The sequence below is a fragment of the Podarcis vaucheri genome (assembly GCF_965113315.1).
Source record: "Podarcis vaucheri genome assembly, chromosome: 8".
NCBI classification, from domain to species: domain Eukaryota; kingdom Metazoa; phylum Chordata; class Lepidosauria; order Squamata; family Lacertidae; genus Podarcis; species Podarcis vaucheri.
Window position 1 is genome coordinate 75,808,901 of NC_138766.1, and position 24,226 is coordinate 75,833,126.

The 24,226-nt window shown below is 41.0% G+C and overlaps 1 protein-coding gene across 3 annotated transcripts in view; it reads right to left on the minus strand.

Moving 5' to 3' along the window:
• Window positions 1-782: 782 nt before the first annotated feature.
• CSMD3 (CUB and Sushi multiple domains 3) overlaps window positions 783-24,226 on the minus strand; it is a 603,606-nt gene continuing 580,162 nt past the window's right edge. For all 3 annotated transcript variants that reach the window (XM_082235380.1, XM_082235382.1, XM_082235381.1), the window contains 6 exons: window positions 21,503-21,568; window positions 14,430-14,588; window positions 11,684-11,796; window positions 9,507-9,594; window positions 5,865-6,000; window positions 783-3,492 (listed from right to left, as the gene is read on the minus strand). In XM_082235380.1, the coding sequence (XP_082091506.1) occupies window positions 3,333-3,492; window positions 5,865-6,000; window positions 9,507-9,594; window positions 11,684-11,796; window positions 14,430-14,588; window positions 21,503-21,568 (722 nt within the window). In that variant the 3' untranslated portion in view covers window positions 783-3,332. The remainder of the gene's footprint in view (window positions 3,493-5,864; window positions 6,001-9,506; window positions 9,595-11,683; window positions 11,797-14,429; window positions 14,589-21,502; window positions 21,569-24,226) is intronic.

Sequence of the window (24,226 nt, forward strand, 5' to 3'; positions counted from 1 at the left end):
TATGCTCCATTGCCCAGGAGTGGATTTCCCAGCAATTCAAAAAAATGGGCCACAAGATTTCTAATTCTCTATAATGTGAGCTGTGTATTCTCATTTTAGCAGATGAAGCCTGTTAAGGTGCATGTTTGACGTTGTTTTTTTATTGCCAAGCTGAATTAAAAAAGAACCCCTTCCCTTGGCAAGGCAGGGCCATAGCACAGTGGGGAAACACTGCTTTAATTCCTGGCACTTCCAGGTAAGGTTGAGAGACTCTGACTGAACACTGGAGGGTTGTCAACAATACAAAGCAGGATGGACATGTTGGATTAGCCAGAGGCAAGATTGGCCATGAGGTTTTGTGAGTAAGGCTTCCAATTTGGTTCTGCTTTTCTGCTTTGAAAATAACCTATTCACTTTCTTGAATTAGGCATAATGCTAGCTGAATGTGTGTTTGGGGTCCCCCCTCCCGCCTCTGTTACTCCAGCAAAGCTGCAAAATTGTATGCGCGAGCTTCCACTTTCAACTAAGAGTGGTTTGCTGTGTCCTCCTAACTAGGACAAAGTGGTTAGTTTAAATCAAAGGTGGATAACTGCGTCATTCTAACTACTTTGAACTTACGTCTGTTATCTTTGCTTTCCTTCCATGCTTATGAACTGCACAACTTGAGCCTTTGGGGAGGGGAATGCAAAATTGTCAAATCTGCATGGGGAATTCCATTATTCTCCAAGCCTGGAACAATTCCAAATCTTCTATTGTAAAGGATACTCAGTGTTACAAAAGCAATTATCCATTTTTATTTTGTTTACATTGCACTGAAAATTTACATCATACTTTTACAAATCCCCTTTTTTCATAAAAATAGACTTCTTTACAAAAGTGTATGCATTAATATAAGAGGAGTAGCCAGTTGCAGAAGAAACAAGATTTTAAACAAGATCTCAGATGGATTAACCTTAACATTAATGAGTGAATCATCATTATTGCAATCATTTGAATAAACAAGAATAAATAACAAAGTGATGGTATAAAATATAAAAATGGCATTCTTTTAGTAGAAGACAGTTTCTGGACAAAACTGTATGAATTCTGAAAACAAAAAGGCTGTAAAATGGTTTATAAGAAATTCATCAAACACCATAGAAATTCAAGCAGCAATCCGGGGTACAATGATGGATTTGGGGCAGGAGGGGAGGGGAGATGGTTCGTTTGTTTTTGGTAGGCACTCTCTATAATGTAGATTTTTTAAAAAAACTTTGATTTTTCACAGAGTTATTCATGTCTGGGAAGAGACAATAGTACCAAATAATTAACACCAGCTAATGTACAGCATTGATGACTCCCAAATGGTTTCATGCTATAAAAGGAAGACAATGAACTATGACATGGGAATTACTCAGACTGTCATTTCATAATTCAGTTACAAAACTATAATCAAAACAAAAATTGCATTCCTTCTATGAGAGTGAAATAGGCCTGTGATGACTTGAACCCAACTTAGAAGAAAGTAGGATTTGAAGGAACTGATTATTTTACTTCCTGTACCCTTATTTACATTGCACTGTTGCAACAAAACAAATCGTAACTGAATAGGATTTGTCTCGCAAACATGAATACTGATTTATATTCCAAAACAAACACAAACTTCCCAAATTAGAACGAGGCAGGATTTGTTGGGACTTAAAACCAAAACCTGTTGAATTCAGTCGGAAACTTCTACCAGTGTGCTGCAAATTAATGGTCACAAGGAAATTGGAATCACGCAAACGGAAATCTACAGGGCCAATTTCAATCCCAGTATTTTTGCTATGTGAATTGTTTTACATAATCTGTATTTAAAACATTTGTGCTGGCATAACCATTTGAAGACACAGAAATGCCTGGCACGGCTTTGGCAAAGCTTTTAGTATACACCCGCCCAAATACATTATTTATTGGCACAGCATACTACAATGAAACAAATAATGTACCGCAAAATAATCCCAATCAACAGAATGGAACTATTCCATATGAAGGTTCCAGTGCAGACATGTGGGTTCTGCTCTTGTATGATTTTCCTTTATTTTCAATGAGAGGACAGATCCATGTACATAATTGTGCCCTCCTATATTGGGAAGACCCAGAGAACAAGACTGCTCCTTTGGTGCATCAAAGCGATAAAGACATTAATGGATCAAAGTGCATCTTGTCGTCTCTGCAGATTAACTGGTCCGTGTTTAGCCTTTAACACAGAGTGGAAGCAGGACCTGTAACACTGCTGAAACTCACAATTTCAAAGGATCTGAATTTTAATGCTTAATATCCTTTATCATTTAGGTGTGTGGTGTTGTAGTCTGTTGTTCGTCTTGTGTGAAAATTTCAAAAAAGGAGAAACGGGGATGGCTAGGGCAAAAAGCGTGTTAATTGGATATTTTCACAAATTGTCCTCTGAAACGACGAGTACTGCAGCATTACGGAGCCTAGATTGTTAAGTAGTACAGTGTGTCCCAACTCTTTTTATACTGCTGTCGGATTGGTGGCTGCTGGGAAAGGAAATGTCAACCTGTGAAAAGGAAGAAAAATGCAGCAGTTCCTTGTAGCCCGCTGTAGCAGGAGATGTTAGCATGAAGAACAATGAAGGCAGAAATGGAGCAAGGAATTTAAATTCATGAAACAAAAGAACCTGAGAACGTGACACTTAATTATCCCACCGTGGCACAGAAATAATAGGTTGCACTAGCAAGCTCAAGCCAATTAATGGCCGTGACATAATCTTAGAAATTCAAAGGTACAGGGTGTGAGCCATGTGATGTTCTTTAAAGGGAGGTACAATTGAGAGAATGGGACCCAATTCTAACTGTCGAGGGAATGATGTAGCTCATGACTCTTGCTCCTTCCTGTAAATATAACTCTTAATTTCTACCATATATTCATTTGTTTTGTTCTTTCTTTAAAACCCAGTCCCTCTAGCATAGTTTATAAAGCACAGAAGTACTGATAGTGGATGCTCCTCCAATATATGCAAATATGTTTTATTTATTTTTTAATTTTATTTTTTTTAGAATAATCTCCTTTTTTAAAAAAAGCAAATAAACTGTGAGTAAGCACTCCTAGAGTGCAGCACATTTTCTGTAAAACACTCCACGGTAACCATGAAGTCAATATAGTTTTTTTTCCAGTTTATGAAAGAAAAAAGAAAAGGAAAAAAAGAAATCCTCTCTTGTCTCTCTGTCTTGTCCTCAGGAGAAGGTGACCCCGGAAATCCTGAAAAGTGTGCTTTAATTTCATTTTTGTTTTTGTTTTACACCAGTGAACGATGTGTGCACTGTGGTGTTGTGTTTCAATTTTCACATCTCTGAAGTCAAGCCGTCGCAATGTTATACCATTGTGCAGACTGTGTTTAGGTTGGGATCAAATCGTACAGCCTTCCCCTCGACGGATTTTGCATTCGTGTCATACATGGGGTTTTCAAAAGCAGCTTGCCCATTGTTATTTTCATGTACAGAGCATCCTGTATACTGTGTTTTAGGTGCAGTTCTGTTGAGGAAGGCAGACAATAAAGAAAACAAAATTATTTGTGTAATGAAAGAATTTATAACTTGCTTTTTTTCGAGGCAAGGTGTAAATTCAACAGAGGGCAACAGACTGGGTGTCTGAAAAAAGTGTACAATTGGCAGCATAACTTGATAATGAGTAAATTGTCAATGACAACTGTAGAGCAACTCTCCATAATAAAATATAACGGGCATAGGACTTTTCTAAGCACTTACAAGCTGGTAAACTATGTGGGATGTAAGATAAATTGTACAAGAAATATGAGTCACAATACTGTAAATGTCAAAAGCAAAATATAGGCAATATGTGAAGTACACAGCATCCCCATTTTATTGCTCTGTCCTGAGTTGCCGAGAAATTTGAATAACCTTGTTCCTCTCTTTGAGAGAATAATTTACAACAACAATTTAAACAGAGCAAGTAAAGGTATAATGTAAGACAATAACCTTGCCTATCAAGCATCCCTGACAGTTCTTAAATGAGGTTAGTATATGCATGCACTAGACTGAATGTTTTTCAAGAGAGCTCTTAATTTATCTTGAATAGAATAATGGGGCCTACAGACACTAAATAATTCAATTTAATGATAATAGTGAAGATGGGCCAAAGCCATCCAGGGCAAATATTGCTACTGCCTTCCTCAAGGCCTCTTTTTTTCAGGTTGGGTAGGAATACCAAGGTTTTGAAACTGGGTCTCATCATAAAGATTTGTGTTGTCAATACCATTAAAGGCCCTAGAACAGATAAATGAACAGCTGGTCTTTGAGCACTTAGAAAAGGATGCTGTGATTACTAAGACCCAGCATGGGGTTCACAAGAACAAGGCAAGCCAGATGAATCTGAATTTTTAACAGTGTTACAAGCTTGGTGGGGAATGCTGTGGATGGTAGTGTATCTTAGTAGACCACAAGCTTAAAATGAGTCAACAGTGATACATCAGCATAAAAAAGCTTAAGCTATTCTAGGCTGCATCAACAGAAAGCCACTTCCGACATAAGGAGGAGGTGGTGTTGCGGGCTCACGCCCCCAACAATCGCACGGGGTTGGTTACAGCCCTGCGTGACCAGGGGAATCCTTGAGCTGCGTCAGCCCCAGAGCCAGCCAATCAGCTGGCTCCGGCGGCGTGGCCTGGGTCATTTAAGGCTGGTGCGGCCCCAGGATCTCCCCTTTTCGCCCGTGCTGCAGACTCGGTTTCCCACTCACCCTTCAGGTTTTCCTTCTGACATTGCTATGGACTTCGGTCGGTCGCTGTTAAGGGGCCTGGTAGGAATTTTTTCCACTTGGCGAATTGGCACTGGCCATTTGGTTTTTCGCCTACCTCGTAGCAACATCTCTTGGTTATGGCGGTTAGGCATTGGTAGGGGTATTATTATGTAGATGTGTTGGGGGGAAGGAATGCCATCACCTCCCTCAAATATTTAAGGGTAATCCGGTAAAGGATTCCGGGGGGCGTTGCCTCATCTGAAACCTATGGAGGCCAGGGCCTAAAGCATGCGCCCTGGGGGAGTTCCTAGTGATGTGCATCCCAGGGCTCCCCCTGCTGGTGTTAACCCTTTCCGGTTTTCATGCTAACAGGCTGAAGCCGGCTAGTCTGATAGGACCAATGCCTAAAGCCAATACCGCTCTTACCTGTAACCAATAAAGGTGTGGCCAATTTTTGCCCATTAACCTTAATCAATGGTGTCCTGTGTCTTTATTTATTCCAATTGGGGGGAGGCGGGAATTGCCACACAAGTATTGTGTCACACTCAAGGAACGTAATAGAACCGCTCTATTCCACCTGTGTCCAATTCCAGGCATCACAATTTAATGACATTGACAAGAAGGAATGTATGAGGAACAGTTGAGGGAGTTGGGTATGTTTAGCCTGAATAAGAGGAAACTGAGATATGAGAGTCATCTTCAGATATCGAAAGGGCTGTCACATGGAAGATGGAGCAAGCTTGTTTTCTCCTGCTCTGGAAGGTATGACTTGGATCAGTGGCTTCAAGTTACAAGAAAGGAGAGTCTGACTAAATATCAGGGAGCATTGCCGATGATAAGAGCTGTTAAACAGCTAAAGGGGGCAGCATTTTCCTCTCCCCATTGGTATGTGTTAGAGAATAGTAGACTGGGGGCAAGTCTTGAAATGAGAAGAAGATATAATGAATGCCCAGCTTAGGACCATTAAACTAAAAGCATGTAGAGTGGAATTGCCCTATTAACACATCTCTTGCTCACCTTCCGCTCTAACTCACCTTCCCTTCTTCCAGGTAAGCACTGAGACCTGGATAGTGGAATCTGCCTTAAACATCTTACTCTAAACTTCATACAGCAAACACACACACAAAGAGAGAGTTTACATTCATACTCACCTTTGTTTATAAAGGTAAAACCCAAATCCTGCTAATATAAGGGCAAAGAAAGGCACAAGAATAGCAATAGCCACTGAACTGCTGTTTGTACCATGTGGTTGATTTGACGAATTTGAACCTTCAGACATGTTGAGTCCTGGAGGGAAACACAGAGGCACAATTATTTCTGTTACCCACTGTCTTGCTTCTCATTCCAAAAATTCACTCTACCATGGAGTAAAACAGTAAAAACTAGAGAAGTTGATGGTCATAAGTTCTACAACTACGGTCTGCTAATAAGAACACCCTGAAGATCCCGGGCCCCAGGGAGGTCAGACTGGCCTCGACCAGAGCCAGGGCCTTTTCGGTCATGGTCCTGGCCTGGTGGAACACACTCTCACAAGAGACCAGGGCCCTGCGAGATTTGACATCTTTTTGCAGGGCCTGCCAGATGGAGCTGTTCCTCCAGGACTTTGCCCAGGGTTTTAGTCTGACTCATTTTCTCTTTGTATAAGAACAAGCATGAAGGTTTCCCAGCCCATTCACAGGTCCTTATAATATCAATGAAAACAGCTGGTCCTGGTGAGAATGAACCGCTTTCAATTTAACCTGAGGACTGCAATTTGTTTTGTTTATTTTTAATTATAAGTTAATCAAATTAATTTTGGGGTGCATTTTAATCGATTGCTTGCTTGTTTTTATGTATATTGTGTTATTAATATGATGTTAGCCGCTCTGAGCCCAGCTCTGGCAGTGGAGGGCAGGATACAAATAAAATTTATTAATAATAATAATAATAATAATAATAATAATAATAATAATAACAAAAGCACATGAAATGTTGCTAGGCATAAACACCAGTTTCTGCTGTAAACAAAGTGTTCCTCTTCCCAACAATGTGAAAGAAATACCTGTCCTTATTACATAGACTCCTTACAGTGAATGGCTCATGTGTTAACTCACTAGTGGAAGCAACCAGGAAGTTAAAAACAAATCTGAAATAAGGAAAGGAAGTGGGTAAGGAATGTCTCCCTGTTTTTCCTCCTTCCTCTTTAAGGTCGGATCAGATACAAACAAGCTGGTGTAGAAATATCTTTAGGATAGAGAGCTGTCCAAACCATTTCTTTAATATTTACAGGACTAAATAAATTGCCTCAGCTTACATTTGAGAAGTTATTCGTCCCCTTTATATTGACAATAAAAATGAGAAATTGATCGTCCCTCAGAACTATAAGAACGTATTTTCGCCTCCAGATAAAATTATCATAGTAGAAAGTGACCAAGCTACTTAAAAGGGATTACAGCAACTAATTCCTCTTGTAAAACTGCACAGGTTGGTCTAAACGGAATTCTACATTTAATGATATACCAGCTTCTGTCTAAGGGAAGAAACATTGCAGTACTCTAAAGATGGGCTGCAATAATTAACAGCTTAATATTTTCTCTTAGTTACCTAACATTTTTGTCTTTTTTTATATGATCATGGATTCATGTAGTAATATTTTGTTAGGGGCACAAAATTTGGAAGAAAAGATAGGCAAACAAAGCAACAGGCGTAGAGCAAAAAGCAACATGTACGAATTTCAAACTCCCCACTTCTCCAGTCCTCCTCAAAAGCGATACCAAGAAATCAGGATGTCTGCATGTTTAGCCACAGTACTTTAAAATACACTAATTCAGAGGCTGTTTGTAGGAAATTGGCTAGTTGCAATATTACCTTCCCTTTTGTACCTCAAAAATTTAAAAAAGAGCCATCAATCAATGCCAGGTTTCAAATGCAAACTTGGATTTCAGGTAAAAATGTTCGGTTAAGCAACTTTTAGAAACTGGATGCTGATCCAACACAGCTAGATGTGACTTAGATGCTGTGGTACCCTTTGATGAGAATACCATTTTTAAATATGAGAACTTTACTTATTTACTCTGCAAATTTATACACTCTGTTGCGGCAAGAAGCCATTGATGTTCACATGGTTAAAACAGAACAAGCCACAGAAACACAACACCCTAAGGATAATGAAATCAGCTCAACAAACTAAAGCAATAAAACCATCAATGCAAACTCTAAAAACAACATCAATTTCATCAAACACAATGATGCTCTTCCGTAAATGACTGGGTTACACCTTAAGGCAGTGGTGGCCAAACTTGGCCCTCCAGATGTTTTGGGACTCCAGTTCCCATCATCCCTGACCACTGGTTCTGTTAGGTAGGGATGATGGGAGTTGTAGTCTCAAAACATCTGGAGGGCCAAGTTTGGTCACCGCTGCCTTAAGGAAAGCCTTCCTAAACAATGCAGAGATCTGAGAGATCTGCATTGGCTCCCAGTACGTTTCCGAGCACAATTCAAAGTGTTGGTGCTGACCTTTTAAGCCCTAAACGGCCTCTGCCCAGTATACCTGAAGGAGCGTCTCCACCCCCATCGTTCAGCCCAGACACTGAGATCCAGCGCTGAGGGCCTTCTGGCGGTTCCCTCATTGCGAGAAGTAAGGTTACAGGGAACCTGGCAGAGGGCCTTCTTGGTAGTGGCACCTGCCCTGTGGAACACCCTCCCAGCAGATGTCAAGGCAATAAACAACTATTTTACTTTCAAAAGTCATCTAAAGGCAGCCCTCTTTAGGGAAGTTTTTAATGTTTGATGCTGTACTGTTTTTAATATTCAGTTGGAATATTATAACCCAGCTAGATGGGTGGGGTATAAATAATAAATTATTATTATTATTATTATTATTATTATTATTATTATTATTAACAAAATGTCTTAAGTGGGTGCATGAAGATCATCACCCAAGGTGTCTGTCCGATTTTGGCTGGAATTTATTCCAGAGAGCCGAAGGTGCAACACTAAAGGTCTAGTTTAGTGTATACCTCTGGGGCATATGCTATTGTCAGAAGTGCCCCATCTGAAGAGACCAGTTGTCAAGTAGGGAGGTCCCCTAGATATCCTGGTTCCAAGTTGTTCAGGGCCCCCTCTCCCAACCAACTTAGTGCATGGAGACAATGTGGGATGAAAGGTGGAGAACAGTTTCTTTACTTTAGCTGTCATAGCCTATGGTGAACCACTTATCTAGGATTTGGCTTTTGTTGGCATGCTATCTCTAACCAAAATTAGAATGATTTGTAAAGATGATGTGCCCAGGACTAAAATCTGCACACACCAGAGGCTGGCAGCAGTTAAAATCAGCATAGTCCAAGCTTCCTGTGACCATATACTAAGGTGACTGTAAACATACCCAGTATTAGCTATATTTAGAATGCTTCATTCACATAATTTAAAGTCATATTTCAGCACTCCAGCAGATGCATTCATTTTTTATCGAGAAACAACGGAACTAGTGTCATATTCAGTCATCCAGAATCCCTGTGTGATTGATGTGCAAAGGGGAGACCAGGATCTTGTCACCATTCCCCACCAACACCACCAGACTCCACATGACGATAGGCTATGTGTGCATAGAATCTACAAACATGTAAATGCAGACATGTACATTCTCACCCTGAAATCAGGGAACATGGATTTTTACGGGGTTCTCGATCATGCAGCCTTACGCACACAGAGCCAATTGATCCATGAAACCTGGGGTCCTGCTCCTCACTTCACACATGAATCCCAAATGATTGCCCAGGTTTTAAAGAGTCGCAATATTAATGCATACTGGTTACCTAGTCTTTGAAGTCCAAATTGCCCATAATCTTTACCCTGGATAAATCCTTGAAAAACATAGGTAGCACCATCAGGCTCAGCGGAAACCTAAAGGGATTTTTAAAAAAGAAGAGAAGTAAAGTGGATATACATACATTGGTTAAACATTAAGAAGGAGATTAGGTTTGGGCACTTAAACCATTCATAGATTTTCCAAGCAGGGGGTAGTTGAGCTAGGAGAATATGTGGGCCGTTATAAATCTTTGTGTCTGAATTGCCTTAAAATGTGTTGTTATTTTATGAAAATCTGAGATTACTATCAGTAAAAGAGACTAGGGAAAAATATTTATTTCAGTGTGGTTGCTATGTACATTTGTCACAAAGAACTACCACCAACAAGTTATAAATAAATTATCTAAAGCCCCCACAAAAAACTAGTCAATGTGTTATCTAAAATTGATTTTAGTACACACACAGAGAGAGAGACACATGGTTATCTTTCAAAGCACCTAGTGCACAGTTATTACTAAAAGGGATTTAAGTAGGTGTCAACAGGTGCTCGATGATGGAAAAGGACCTGGTGGTGCATAACTGCCATGGGCAATGACTTTTGCACCAATTACAGCAGCAGACATAGGTTGGACTTCAGCATGCCACATTTTTAAGCCATCATTGGCTTTTACATCCATTGCGATCCAGTAACATCCATTGCAATCCACTGTGCACAAAGCGGTGCACAACAGCAGCTAAACAATCGCTTTCAATGTACACTGTACACTGCTAGCATTGTAGCTGCCTGCTTTTCAGTGACAGCTGCTCGCTGATGTCTTCATGTGATCTGGTTTTTAGTCTCACCCACCCAGGCCATTCCTTAAAGCAGGGATGGAGAATGTGTGGCCCACCAGATATAGCTAAACTCTCCTAAGCCTTGGCCATTGGCCATACTGGCTGTGTCTGATGGAGTCCAACAACATCTGGAGGGCCACATGTTCCCCATAATTGATAGGGAAGAACTGGTTCCATTTACCAAAGATTAAAGTTGGGGAATCAGTGCAGGTGCAAATGTATAGAGCTTCTCTGTCCCAGTGCCACTACTGTAGTCCAAATTGCCCCCCTACCCTTTTGTAATATAAAAAGATGTCAGAAGTTCCAGTCTGAGGGAGTCTGTTCCACTGTTGAACAGCTTTTATAGTCAGAAAGTTCTTCCCAACATTTAGTCGGAATCTCCCTTTTTTTGTGTAACACAAATCCATTGTTTTGGGTCCTCACCCCTACTAGAACAGGGGCAGGAAAACCATGATATCACACCTTTGGTTAGCTTAGCTACACTGCTGCTAAAAAAAACCCTATGAATTTTCCTGTGCTAATGTATACCTAGAAATGCCGTCATGTTGAAAAAACTAGAAGATGCAGGTTTTTGCTTGCTGTCCATACTGAACCAGAGTGTTGCCATTGTAACAAATCTAGGTTTTGTCCTTATAGATAGAATGTATTTCACCCATTGTAGAAGGAACAATTTGTGCTCCCGACAGCTGGAATGTCACTGCCAGTTAGTGATGCCAATACTGAAGTAAATGGACCAATTATCTGACTTGATATAAGGCGGCTTCCTCAAGAGTCCCATGAAGCATCACTGCACTCCATGCAACACTTCTAACATCTTCTGCCACCACAGACTGTGATGCTATTGCTGATTCTGGCCCATGGTTCCCATGTAACACAATGCCTAATTCTGGGTTGTGCCTTATGCCCTTCCTGAAGTTAAGTTCCAGGCAACAGGATCGGTCTGTATTCCTACAAACCACTTACTCCATCGGGTTGCTATGGATAAAGCAGCTTACTTTCAGTGTAAAAATGCAAAGCAAATGAACAGGAAAGCATCTCATGCTCTTACAATAAAGTGTTGATGCAGACTTGTTTTTCAAAGAAACGAACAAGTGCCTGCTCAAACTGTAAGTACTATTTAAGAATAATTCTACCTTTGAAACCAGTCAGTGGCATTTCCCCAGACCTTTCAGAATGCCACTATATTCTAGCACCAACGTTTGTTCTTGCCCTGTCAGCATCCGTCTGTATGATCCCATTTTTCAGCATTGCTAATTAAACTTTCATTTCTAAAATGTCTTTTTTCTGGTCTCATGCACAAGCCATCATTTCCTATTAAGAAAGTATTGGATTTTGCTGGAACTATACTCACAAAGCCATCCATAGCCCATTTTTCCTCCTTCAGTTTGTTCACAGAAGTATGGGATGGTGCTTTAATGAGATAGATATGGAGCATTAAACGGGCTTCTTGGCTTTTATACACCCCTGTAAAATATAAAAGTAGTTGATCTGTGCCACTTGTAAGTAATTTGAGCTAAGAAAAATACCTTCAAATTTCCCACAGGAAGTCCTTACAATCATGCAGGCAAGGTGTGAAGGTCAACGATTTACATTTTGCTCAGATAGTTAACAATGGACTAAAAGAAATATCTGTTAGAGTAATTACACATTCAGATTAGTAGTGTGGAATATTGGCTATCTATCTATCAATTCATCCCTGCCATGAGTCATGAGGGATTGCTGGGCTCAGGAGAGGAGCAGCAGGTCGAAATGCAGACAAAGGAGGAAGATGACAGCAAGGAACAGGATGATGATGGGGAGGGGACTGATATTAGGAAACTGAGGCTGTGGGTGTTCACTTCCCCCACTCAGGAGATGTCTCCCCTTTTTCTTGCTAGGGAAAGGAAGTCCCTTCACCAGTCAGCCAAACCTCAGTTTTCCGGCGTCATGGCTAGCAGCATCATCTGTGCTGGGGACAGCCCCAGGCAATCTGCTGCCAGGGTGGGTGTGGCCACAGGCCATTTAATCTCAGTGTAGCCGGCCAGCTCCCTCTTCCTTGCCTCTTTGTTGGAGACCCCTACCCACCCACCCTCTTCTCATGCTTTGCTCTGATACAACCTTGCTATGGCAGTTGTTGGTCGCCATGTTGTTGGGACCAGGTAGGATTTTTTTTTCCCCTTCGCAAATTGGCACCGGCCATTTGGTTTTTGCCTACCTAGTAGCAATCATCATAACTTTTGTGAGATTATGCATTGGGTAAGCCTTCATTTGGTTGGAGGGGAGGTTGTTGTCTTCGCCTGCCCCTCCTCAATAAGGGTATCCTGTTAAAGGGATCCGGGGTGTGAATACTGTCTGAATCCTGGGCATGGGCTAGGGCCATGTCACAGCCCATTGGGGTGGTGCCACTATCTGATGTAAGTTATAGGGTACCCCCTATCTGTAGTTTACCCTTCCATGGACTCCCTGCAGGCAGGCAAGAGTAAAGACTGGCTTCACCCCAATGCCTAAGCCAAACCACTCCCATTTGTAACCAATAAAGTTGTGGCCTATTTGAACCAATAAACCAAAAGACTCTTTATCAGTGTGATTTATTGTTCTCCTGGGAACTTTGTGGCTCAGGTGCCATGGCATGCAAGACAGCAATGGAATTTGGAGAGGGTACCAGGTCATTGCTGGTACTGGGGGACGTGCACAGCCTGGTCACCAGCAGCACTCCCATCTCTGAGAGCAAAGAGCTTCTCCCCGATGCTATGACCATTTGTACACTCACCACCTGTTCTCTGCCTCAGCAAAGAGCTCAAGAAATAACCTCTATCATTGTGGTCTGGGCAGAAACCAGGGCAAACCTGCCCTGATTCCCCCTCCCCTCGTTGCTCTTTCCCTCTGCTCTAGTATCCAAAGGCTAGCAGACGTTTGGGCAATGAGTGACAGAGAATACACTCTGGGCTGGATCCAGATTAAGTTAAGGTACATTTTATGTCCCACTGAAATCAATGTGAAAAGTTAGTCAGGCCTTAAGTCTACATTGTGTTCCGATGGTTTAAATTATTATCCGTGTCTAAGCCTGATCAGCCAAGAGGCAGCACACACCCAGCTATTGCCAGATGTCTCCTTTCGCTGCCAAAGAATTACTGGGCTCAGGAAAATATTAAAAGCTGAAGTTAAACTGACAGGTTTTAGCATGATGAATGAATTATCTTCTCTGATAAATTCCTTGGATTACTTTGCCTGGCAAATTATGATGGAGCGCTACTGCAGACTCTAGCAAGGATGGCTAGGAGTAAATGGACTCTTATAAGGAGCCAGCCACTGTTGCTCCCTGCAAATTTACATTAATGTCAGCCCTATTCTGTCATTCTCCACATATAAGAGCAGGGGAGGAGGACAGCACCACTAGCACAAACCTTGCATCCTGCATAGCACTGGATTGGCAGAGATGTCTGCGTAGTAAAAAAACCTATGTGCGAGCAGCTACCCACACATATTTATTTATTGATTGACTGAAATGTTTATAGACTGTGCTTCATAAAAGTATATGAAGTATATACAACATACAGAAATCATAATAAAATTAAGAAAGCATCAATAAAAATATACTTTAAATAATTAATGTCAATACTTGCTAGTTTTTTAAAAAAGCAAACAATGCAGTTTTCAGAATACATCTGAATGAACGCTGGGCAGTTCCTGCCAAAATGCTACTGGCATGGAGTTCCACAGGGCAGAGTTTGCCCCAATAATGGCTCAGTCCCTACTAACATCAAACGGACAGGGATGTGCCCCACAAGAGGATCTCCATGATCAAGGTAGAGCCAAATCAGGTCATTCTAACTTCCATGTGACTGGAACCGCTGTGTGTTCTATTATCTTTGCAAAAAAACAAAATATAATCTGAAGCAGCTCATAGACTAATATAATTCTCTCTCTTCCTCTATATCACTCCATAAAGGACATATTTTTTATTTATTGTTATTTTGTTTTGAAAAATACTTGGTATGGTTCAGCCATACTCGATAGCACACTCCTATATGCGCCTACTCAGAAGCAAGCTTCACTAAATTCGCAAGGGGGGACTGGAATGAGAAATATGAGGTCATTGCTTACTTCCATGACCTTACCTGAAAGTAGCAGCTCCATGTTGCTGTTGGTGAGTGTGGCGTTCACTCTTCCGGACGTTGCATTGAAATTTGTAACTGTCAAGGTCATGGGTTGCTTTTTGCCTTTGTAATTGTAGGAGCCTTTCCATATATAATTCTGGGCAAACACATCGTCAGGAACTGTAGCGGGCAAAACATCCAAAATGTTAATGAACATAGCCATATTTGGATTGCAATAGCTCAGGTTAAAATGAGAATAGATGCTCATTCTTTCCTCTTCAATTATTTTTTGATATTGGAAATTATATTTATGATCGTCATGGAACCTAGCCCATATATACATAATGCACAGCAATGGTGCTTGAGAAAGCATCTGTGAGCTGCACCTGTCCTAATGGAAAACTAATAATAAATGTTACATGCATATTGAAATGATGCAGTCAAAAGACAAGATTTTAACCAACTTTTTATGCCTGCATGTAGACGGATTATATAGAGAGGATGAAATCCAGTGGGTGTCATTCTACTAACAGAGTCTATTCATCAGAAATTGTTCCTCTCCCCCAGCAGTGCCCCCACCCAAAATTTGCTCTAGGTAGTTCCCAGACATATTCCATTTCTTAAACAGTGTGAAATCCCATTACCAGATGGAGCTGCAGAGACACCCCTGTCCTTGTAGGGCGCAAAAGTTGTGACATGTGCATGCTCAGGTCATATATGGGACTTCACAGAAACCATAAAGAAGAAAAGAGCATTGTTTCTCAATTAATTATTCACAAATAAAAGAATTATTAACATGTGGGAAGAAATTAAAGGAGAACTTTTAGAAGCCAAAATACGATTCTATGGGATTCCATATGTCCAACATCCGCAGAGAGATATTCTGAGCATTTATGTCTCACCTGAAAGCACATACTAAATACCACATTGATCAGTAGCCACATTGACTGCTTAACTGATTTCCTTATTACAAAAAACAACAAGAATAAGTATACGTGTGATGCTATACCTTTAAATAACATATATGTTTTTGGAAGATTGAGTGAGTATTAAACTCGTGGTAGGGTTGCTAAACATGTCAATTTCAGTTTCTCATTTTTCCAGTTTAATCAGTGATTCATTTTTTAAAGTCCTCATGAAAAACTTGTCATGATTTCAGTGCAGATTTTGTTGGGAATCTGTGGTAAGAAACCCATGCAGGGGAAGTTGCCTCCAGTTCCACACAGAGGCAGCTTAAGGTCCAAATAGTTTACTGTTGCAGAAGATGAAGGCTTCAGTAATACAGTTTTGGATGTTGATATATAATTAAAGCTGTAAGCTATGCACATACAGATACGCAAAGTACGAAGTATTTCTGTTGCCCCAGCAATTGAAGATGTAACACAGACTCCGACTCACTTCTCAAGACTCAAGACTAATGAGCTGACATGCCTTAATCACTTATATAAATGGCACTGGGATGTTGCCATAGCAACGGTCTTGGCTGACTTTGCACCTGTTGGCTTATCCCAAGACCATGGGGTTATTTGTGCAAATGAAGAAAACTGACCCCTTCCTCCATCTCAGGTTTGTCCCACAAATTTCTCCTAAGTTTTACAAGCAATTTCCCCGTATACGATGTTATTTTCACTAATATATGCATTGTTACACATATTTTCCTGTAATATACACATTTTTGGTGCACCCTTTTGTGGGTTGGAGAACAGCATTGCAAAATCTGGAGAAGGAAGGGCCAGTTTTGAAGGGTTAGCTGTGTTTCAGTTCATGCATAGCTTAGGAAGTCTGAATAAGGTAGGTCTGCATTAAAATGTGGACTGAAGCAATCCCTAGTTCATGGAGTTTATTTCATAATCTCAAATAGCATTCAGATCTCAGTGCTAACTCATTACTTAGAATCATAGAATTGGAAGGGGCGCTGAGGATCATGTAGTCCAGGGGTCAGCAAAATTTTTCAGCAGGGGGCCGGTCCACTGTCCCTCAGACCTTGTGGGGGGCCGGACTATATTTTGGAGGGGGGGAAATGAACGAATTCCTATGCCCCACAAATAACCCAGAGATGCATTTTAAATAAAAGGACACATTCTACTCACGTAAAAACACACTGATTCCCAGACCATCCACGGGCCGGATTTAGAAGATGATTGGGCCGGATCCGGCCCTTGGGCCTTAGTTTGCCTACCCATGATGTAGTCCAACTCCCTACAATGCAGAAATATGCAGGTGTCCCATATGGAGATCGAACCTGCAACCTTTGTCTTAACAGCAACATGCTCTAACCAACTGAGCTTATGATCCTGTATTTCAAAACTGAAAAGCTAGTTTTTTAAAATCAGGTGCAGCCCAACCTGTTCCTGCTTTCCTTGAAGCAGGTCTTGCTGAATTCAGCTTTTACACAAGTTATGTTGAGATCCTATACTTACTCACTTATTCATGGGATTTATACTTCACCTTCCTGCCAAGGCATACAATGTGGTTTACATTTTAAACACTACGACAAATACATTATACAAAACAAAAACAGACAGAGTCTTCTCATGCCAACTGGGAGCTGATGGTATATGTGCTACCTGGCATGAGCGCAGGACATACAGGGTTTCAGCAGCCCCCAAGGCTGCTTGAATAGAAATCAGGCATAGCTCTGTCTCCCAGCTCCCTAGCCTTCAGCCTGCCAGCTTCACATCACTGAGCTCCCAACTCTGCCTTTGTCTTTCTAACTACCAGCGAGTTCAAGGAGGGGGGCAGCATTATCCATTTATCCATTTTCTGTCTGGCACAGAGCCACTTCCTTTGTTACTTTAATGGCCCATACTTAGAGGACCATTATCTCACCAGGAAGCTAGCCTGGCCATTCCAGGAATTGAATCTGTGCTGCATCCAGGACTTAGAAGGGGCTCAAGCACGCATACAGCCTAGCACCACCACCACCCCATCTCATAACAATATGTATGCTTTCTGGCCAAGGATCCCTTCAATGCAACTTATTCCAAGCATTCTAGGTGTCCATAGGTTTGCAACTTTGCTGTATTTAAAGTATGTGAATTATTTAGGGCCACTTAGAACAGAGTTAAAACTTCATAATGGTTTTTAACTTACTCTTTGGGGTATACAACACACAAATGTTCCTTAAGTAAGGCTTTTTAAAGTGCATTATAGCCATTTCTTAAAGCTTACCAAGGCATCCTTTTGGAATAAATGAATGTTGATTATTATAGATGGAGGTGCAGAATGTTGAGCTAAGCTCTAATGCAAAGCAGAATAAATGGATTCACTCCTGCTTGGCAGGGGGTTGGACTCGATGGCCCTTGTGGTCTATTCCAACTCTATGATTCTATGATTCACTCATTTCACTAAGGTAGGATTTTAAATTTCAACAGGAGAATATAATCTCACACTTGGATTTGAAGATGGAGAATCTCAGGACTGTGAAGCATTAAAAAATCATTGGGGTCACACCAATAACTATGCAGAATAAGAAAAATAAAAATCTAAAGAGATCCAGTAAAACAATGTTACATATTTTATGTTTGACTGCAATGAGGGTACTTCACTTCATTTTTAAGTATGTATGTTCAAATTTAGTTGATTTGGGCTTTAAAAATCTGTAATGAAATCCAGAATGTCTCCCTCTGAGGAAAAGGCATTCTGTGGGAAGGGACCAGGGCTCTTTGGAATGGCAGAAAGGTAGATTAAAAATATATATGCCTAAGTAAATTATAAGTGGAAATAAAGAGGCATTTGTACAACACAACCAAACCACCATAGTACACCAGATGTTACCAGAAAATGGCCCTGCAAATTTAGCTGCCTCATCTTCAGCGAACTCTGAGCTTTCCCTCCAGCTCACTCAAGTACAGTCATTTTCACAAGCCCATACACATACACACACGAATGCCCCCTCAGCTGGAAAATTGTCGCTTTCTTCAACATCTGGTGGCTCTTAAAAGCTATCAGGAATCCTGAATTCCTGTGTTGCAGCAGGCTGGATGATGGTAATGATGATGATTTCAGTTTACATACCACCCTTTATCCAAAGATCTCAGGGCAGTGTACAAAATTAGAAACATAATTTACATAGCATAACAACAACAACAACAATAATAAACTATCATGGGGGGGGTAGTCCCAAAAGAGGAGTGCAGTTTTACCTCGGAAGTCGAACGGAATCCGTTCCGGAAGTCCGTTCAACTTCCAAAACGTTCGGAAACTAAAGTGCGGCTTCTGATTGGCTGCAGGAAACTCCGCCAGACGTTCGGCTTCCAAAAATAGTTCGCAAACCAGAACACTCACTTCCGGGTTTGCGGCATTCAAGAGCCAAAACGTTTGAGAACTAAGATGTTCAAAAACAAAGGTACGACTGTATTTTCACCTGGTGCCTAAAGACACATAATGAAAGCACCAGGCAAGCTTCTCTGGGGAGAGCATTCCACAAAGGGGGAGGAGCCATCGCAGACTAGATAACCCTTGAGGGTCCCTTCCAACACTACAATCCTATTATTCTGTGAATCAATTTCTATCCATCAGTTTTTCAGCAGATGATCATTCTCAGCGATTCATCTTTCTAAGATATATCCAGGAGGAGTTACAGGTCAACAGCACATTTTGTCCTCCCTACACCATCCCATCCCATTTACTCTATTTGCCATCCTCACACTTTTGATTAATTTATGGTAGCAACACTGATGAAAGAACACTGTATCACAACTGGTGGCAATAAGCATTGCACTCCATATACGCAGACAAGATAAGTAAATGCGTAGGTTTGTGTGTGAAGCCATACAACTGTTAGCAATGTCTAGCGCCCTCCTGTCCCATCACTGTTTTGAGCTTCTGTCTTCCTTGATTTCTTCAGTTGCTGCCTAATGCTTCTGGTTGTCAATACTTGGACCAAAAATGCTAGCTAAATGACAGGTTATTGCATTATATGTTATATGTACATAATTCATCAAGCTGAGCAGTAGTGACCCTGCCAACTGCACACTCAAAATGTATAATTAACCCTTCTCAATTTTGTAAAGACAATGTTAACTACTTTTAGTTTCCTCTGATTTCCGTAGCATGACTCGAGTTCATGCTTACATGGGATTTAAAGATGCTTGCTGTTGGCTAGGTCATATACACAAATGAAGATTTTTTGTGCATGCATTGTGAGAGAGAATGAGATACAGATGCACTATTCATTGTGTAGACACATCTTATAATGTAATTGAGGCTAGGGTAACAATGAATGGTTACATATTTTGATGTAAAATTGATGGTCCAACCTTACTACCTCTGATAGTACCTGGGGGCGTGTTGCAGGCACTGTCCCCTGCCCTGATCTGCTGCTCTTTGGGCACCAATTTCCCCTTGTTAAGGCTTCTTTGTCCTTCATTATGTGATTTGCATAAAAGGCATATATTACATGGATTCACCTTTCTGGATCAGGAAATGTGAGAAGCAACCCTCAGACTTTGATCTCTGTAACAGCAGTGGGGAAAGCCAGCTCAACTTTCCTTGTGGCTTGGCTCAGCCCACTGCTAGGCTACTTATAGCCCTGTAATATACCACTCCTAAATGCTCAGTCACCCAAATGCAATCCTTGTCATAGGGTGTGCTGGAAATGCAAACAGGGATCATGCCAGAGGACAGTGCAGAGACACACAAGTGTGAGCACTGCCTCGGGACTCATCCTCGCACCTCATGCAACAAGACATTCAAGGCTCCCAGAGCTCCCCATGTAAGGATGCCAATACCTCCATCCCTACAAATAACTCATTGTGTTCCTCAACCCCTATAGGTTAGGGGCCCTATAATGTCTCCACCAACTATACTCAAGCCAATTAGCCTCCCACTATCTCTGGGTAGGTTTTGCCGTTGGATTCAGGATTCTCCTTTCAAGTAAACCCAGTTCTCAGGAGGCCTCTAATCAAAAGTCAGTATGTTTGTCCTGTGTTTTACTGCCTCTCTCATATCTAGGCCCCTGCCACCGGTGGACTCACTGCTCCTGGGCCCATGGCTCCTTGGCCCTTCTGGCACATGGGCCTAATTAGGCCTGTTGCACCTTCACATTTGGCCTGCAATACCATTTTGGTCAAACCCATGGCGACCTGCTCTTCATCTGGCATCATACATGACATCAGGTGTTGGGCAGGTAAGGACACAGCTGGGCTGGAAAGAGGGTTGCAGAAACTGTCATGCACTGATTTCTTCTTCTAATGTTCCCTTTTACTGAAAGCTTTGTAGCAGTAGTTCAATAAAGCTTCAAAAATTGTCTTTATAATCCATATGCTATATACATTTTCCTTATGTTTTTTTTTTTACTATATCAAGAAAGCATACATCATGTCCTAGAAATTTGCAAAAATGCACATATGGAAAAACCCTGGAATAGAGGAGTGGATTTTATTCCTTAACTTAATTGCCTTCAACACTACTAAAGTTTGCAAACATGTATTGCAGGATCACATTTGACAACAGTGGATAATGAGGCTGTTTTCCCAAAAGGAAGAAACAAGGAGACTTTTTATCTGAATTTAGGTTTAATGCAGTAACATTTGAATGGATTGAAGCGGGGGAGGGGGGTGGGAGGAGACAGTAAGCCTGATTCTTCCAAAACACTGTCTCCCCTCTCCTTAATATACAGACTGCGGCAGTGCAATATTGATACATACTGTGGACAAATTCAGCTGTTGATTTATCAATGGAATAGTTTGAAAGTAGTACGAGTTGTGCTATCAACAGAACTTATGTATATCAGTTCTGAAGAGCACTGTTGTTTTGAGGCAGCTGAGAAATGACTTTGCAACCCAGGCAGCACCACATCTTGGAAAAGATAGATGAATGGTAGCTGAACACATCCTATTAAACTGGGAGGCTGCCATTTATGTGAAGAGCAAAAACAGAATTATTCCGACACTGCATCATTCCTTTTTGACAAAATATCTCATGTTTTTGTCTCGTGCTTATTCGGCAATGAAATATCAACAGCAAGCTAACATCCTCATAGGCTGCAATGCTAATATGTTGTGCAAATCTTTTCTGTTCTGTTTCTGAACTGCCTAGTCAGTAAGGATTTTTATAAATAAATAAATGAATAAATAAAGTAAGTTACTCACCATTTAATTTAGGACTTGGTGTCCCCAAAGCTGGCCTAGGGTCTTTCACCAATATTTTTGAACCAGCTGTTGATATAAGTAATACAAAATAAGTTATTATTACATCTATGCTGGTTGTGATACATTAAATGTAGAAATAGACACAAATAGATCAAAGACGAAATACCAATGTCATTAAATTGCAAATAAGCAAAGAGGCGAGACATTTCTCACGTATCTATATTGGAAACCAACATAAATCCGAAAGACAAATCTGGTGGGAGCTCAGTTCAACTGACATCATCTTGCAACACGGATGCAGACTGCCTTGTTTTAGTACACTCATAGTTCTATCACAATTCCCAGGGGTTCTATGAATCAAGATTACTTCCATAGATTTCAGTCCAAATATAGTGTAGGCTGTATGTGCTTTACAAAAGCAACACAGTATTTTAACTGATCATCATGTCTTTCCCTAAATATGAATTGCATTGTTATGAAGTTGCTGAAAACTCTTTTGGAGGCCTCCTACCTTGTCTCAGCATTGCGTTTTACACAGCTCCTTTTGCAGGAGTGCCGTGCACTGATAGTGCTTTACAGCTGGTTGAAGCTTTGGCTGCAGCTCTGGCCTTGTGTGGGATCAAATCCCAGTAAGTTACTGGATGTTACAGCTTGATGAACATTGTCTGGCAGTACCTACACATTCGCCTGCAGAAATTCATGGGGCTGCCATTGGGGATTTGTGGAAGAATCAATTGCACGATGAAATGGGGGGGGGCTGTTTCTGTGATTCACATGACTTTAAAATAAGGGTAGATGCACTTACTTAAATTGCAGCAGCTGCATGTATGCACTCAGAGGCGCCAATTCCTACAATGCATCCATATATATAGTCCCCCACAAAAGAACCCCTATTTTAGTTAGTGATCTGCTGAAGCCAATGCCCCAGATTTCTCAAAGGTTCCCCCCCCCCTGTGGAAGAGGCATTTGCTCTTCTGCTTCATTTGCGAGGTACTTTAGAATTACTTCAAGATTTTGGATGGTGTGGAGTTCAGCTGACCTTATCATAGTGTGCTGCTTATGGGCAGTGAGTGTGCTTCCCTTTCCATTAATCATTTCTCCAGCTCCCTGCAGCCTCCTAGTTCTTCACGCTTCCTGATATGAAGAACCCAACAGGGGGAAATTTTCCTCCTCTGAACCTTAATTGATGTGTAAGAAGCTGTAAAGTCTAGCTACCAGGCACTTGAGATTGGTGCACTTGTGGATATTGTTTTTTTCAAAAGGAAATACTTTCAACACTAATTTATTTGAAAGTTCTCTCTCTCTCTGTGTGTGTGTGTGTGTGTGTGTGTGTGTGTGTTGAAAGAATATGGAGGGCTGCTCTGGACACCACATGATCCACTTGTTGGGCCAGTGTGTAGGGCCTCCATGTACATAACTGATAACCGCCTCATGCATTCTAAGACAAGTTCAGTGAACAGATCAAAATTAAGTAAAATTTCAAGAATCAGAGAACCAACAAATAAGAATCAGTCAATATATATATATAAAATTGTCTAGTAGCACCTTAGAGACCAACTAAGTTTGTTCTTGGTATAAGCTTTCGTGTGCATGCACACTTCTTCAGATACATGCACACGAAAACGTATACCAAGAACAAACTTAGTTGGTCTCCAAGGTGCTGCTGGACAATGTTTTTTTATATATATATATTTCGACTGCGTCAGACCAACACAGCTACTTACCTAAATAAGAATCAGATAAGCCAACAAATGAAAATCAAAGAATATTCTGCCTGTCTGTCTGTCGGGGGGGGGGGGTTGCTTAAGTCAATGGAACCTTGTCACAAACCCATTGTCATCCCCATGCACCTTGCAAGAAATCTTGTGGGGCTGCCAAGCATTTTATGGTCCTAAGCACTAATCTATATTCTTAAAAGGGTTTGGAAAATGACACCAGTTTTATCTTCTCAAACCAAAGTCATGCATTCCTTATAGGTCAGGGTTGTGCAAAAATTACAAAGGATCTATGAAAGGAAAGAGAAGTTTGGGTGATAAAGGCAGACCAACTTTGCAGCTGCCACATGTGTCCTTATTACTGTGATGTCTTCTGTAACTTGAATCGCTACGAGACAGATGAAAGCCACACAATTCTTTAGTCCTTTAAAGTTACCAGTGCAGTCATTTTTGTGAAGACTATTTTCATCAGCAACAACAGAGGACAAGGAAACATCCTGCTTTTCTCCTAATGACCTTCCCATTTGAAACAGGCTCCTTCAGGTTTTCTGCATGTATCAATAAGATCAAAAAGGCTCCACAAGTTTGTGCCAGAACACCCTTTTTGAAGCAGGCTGTCCTGTGGAATGACTTGCACTACTGAACGAAATGATACCAGCCTGGTCTTTCATACTATTTGCACTCCAGTTAACTTATTTTACAAACATGAAACTTTATCCTCCCCCCCCCCCGAAAATAATGAAACTGAGTGGAGAAGCAGCAGAGGTGTAAAGGGAAAAGAGTATTTAAAGAAACATGCCAACAGCTTATCTACCTATTCTTCATCTCTCCATTCTTAAAGGATGCCACACTTTTAGATGAACTTCTGTACACCTAGAAAATAATGCTGGACAAAATCTTGAACCCTCTGTGTGTGGGGTTTCTTGGGAGAGAATTTACAATGAGCCGGTGTTGTATATAGAATGCTAAACCTGGAACCGAAGGTTTAAACCTCATCTCATCCACAATT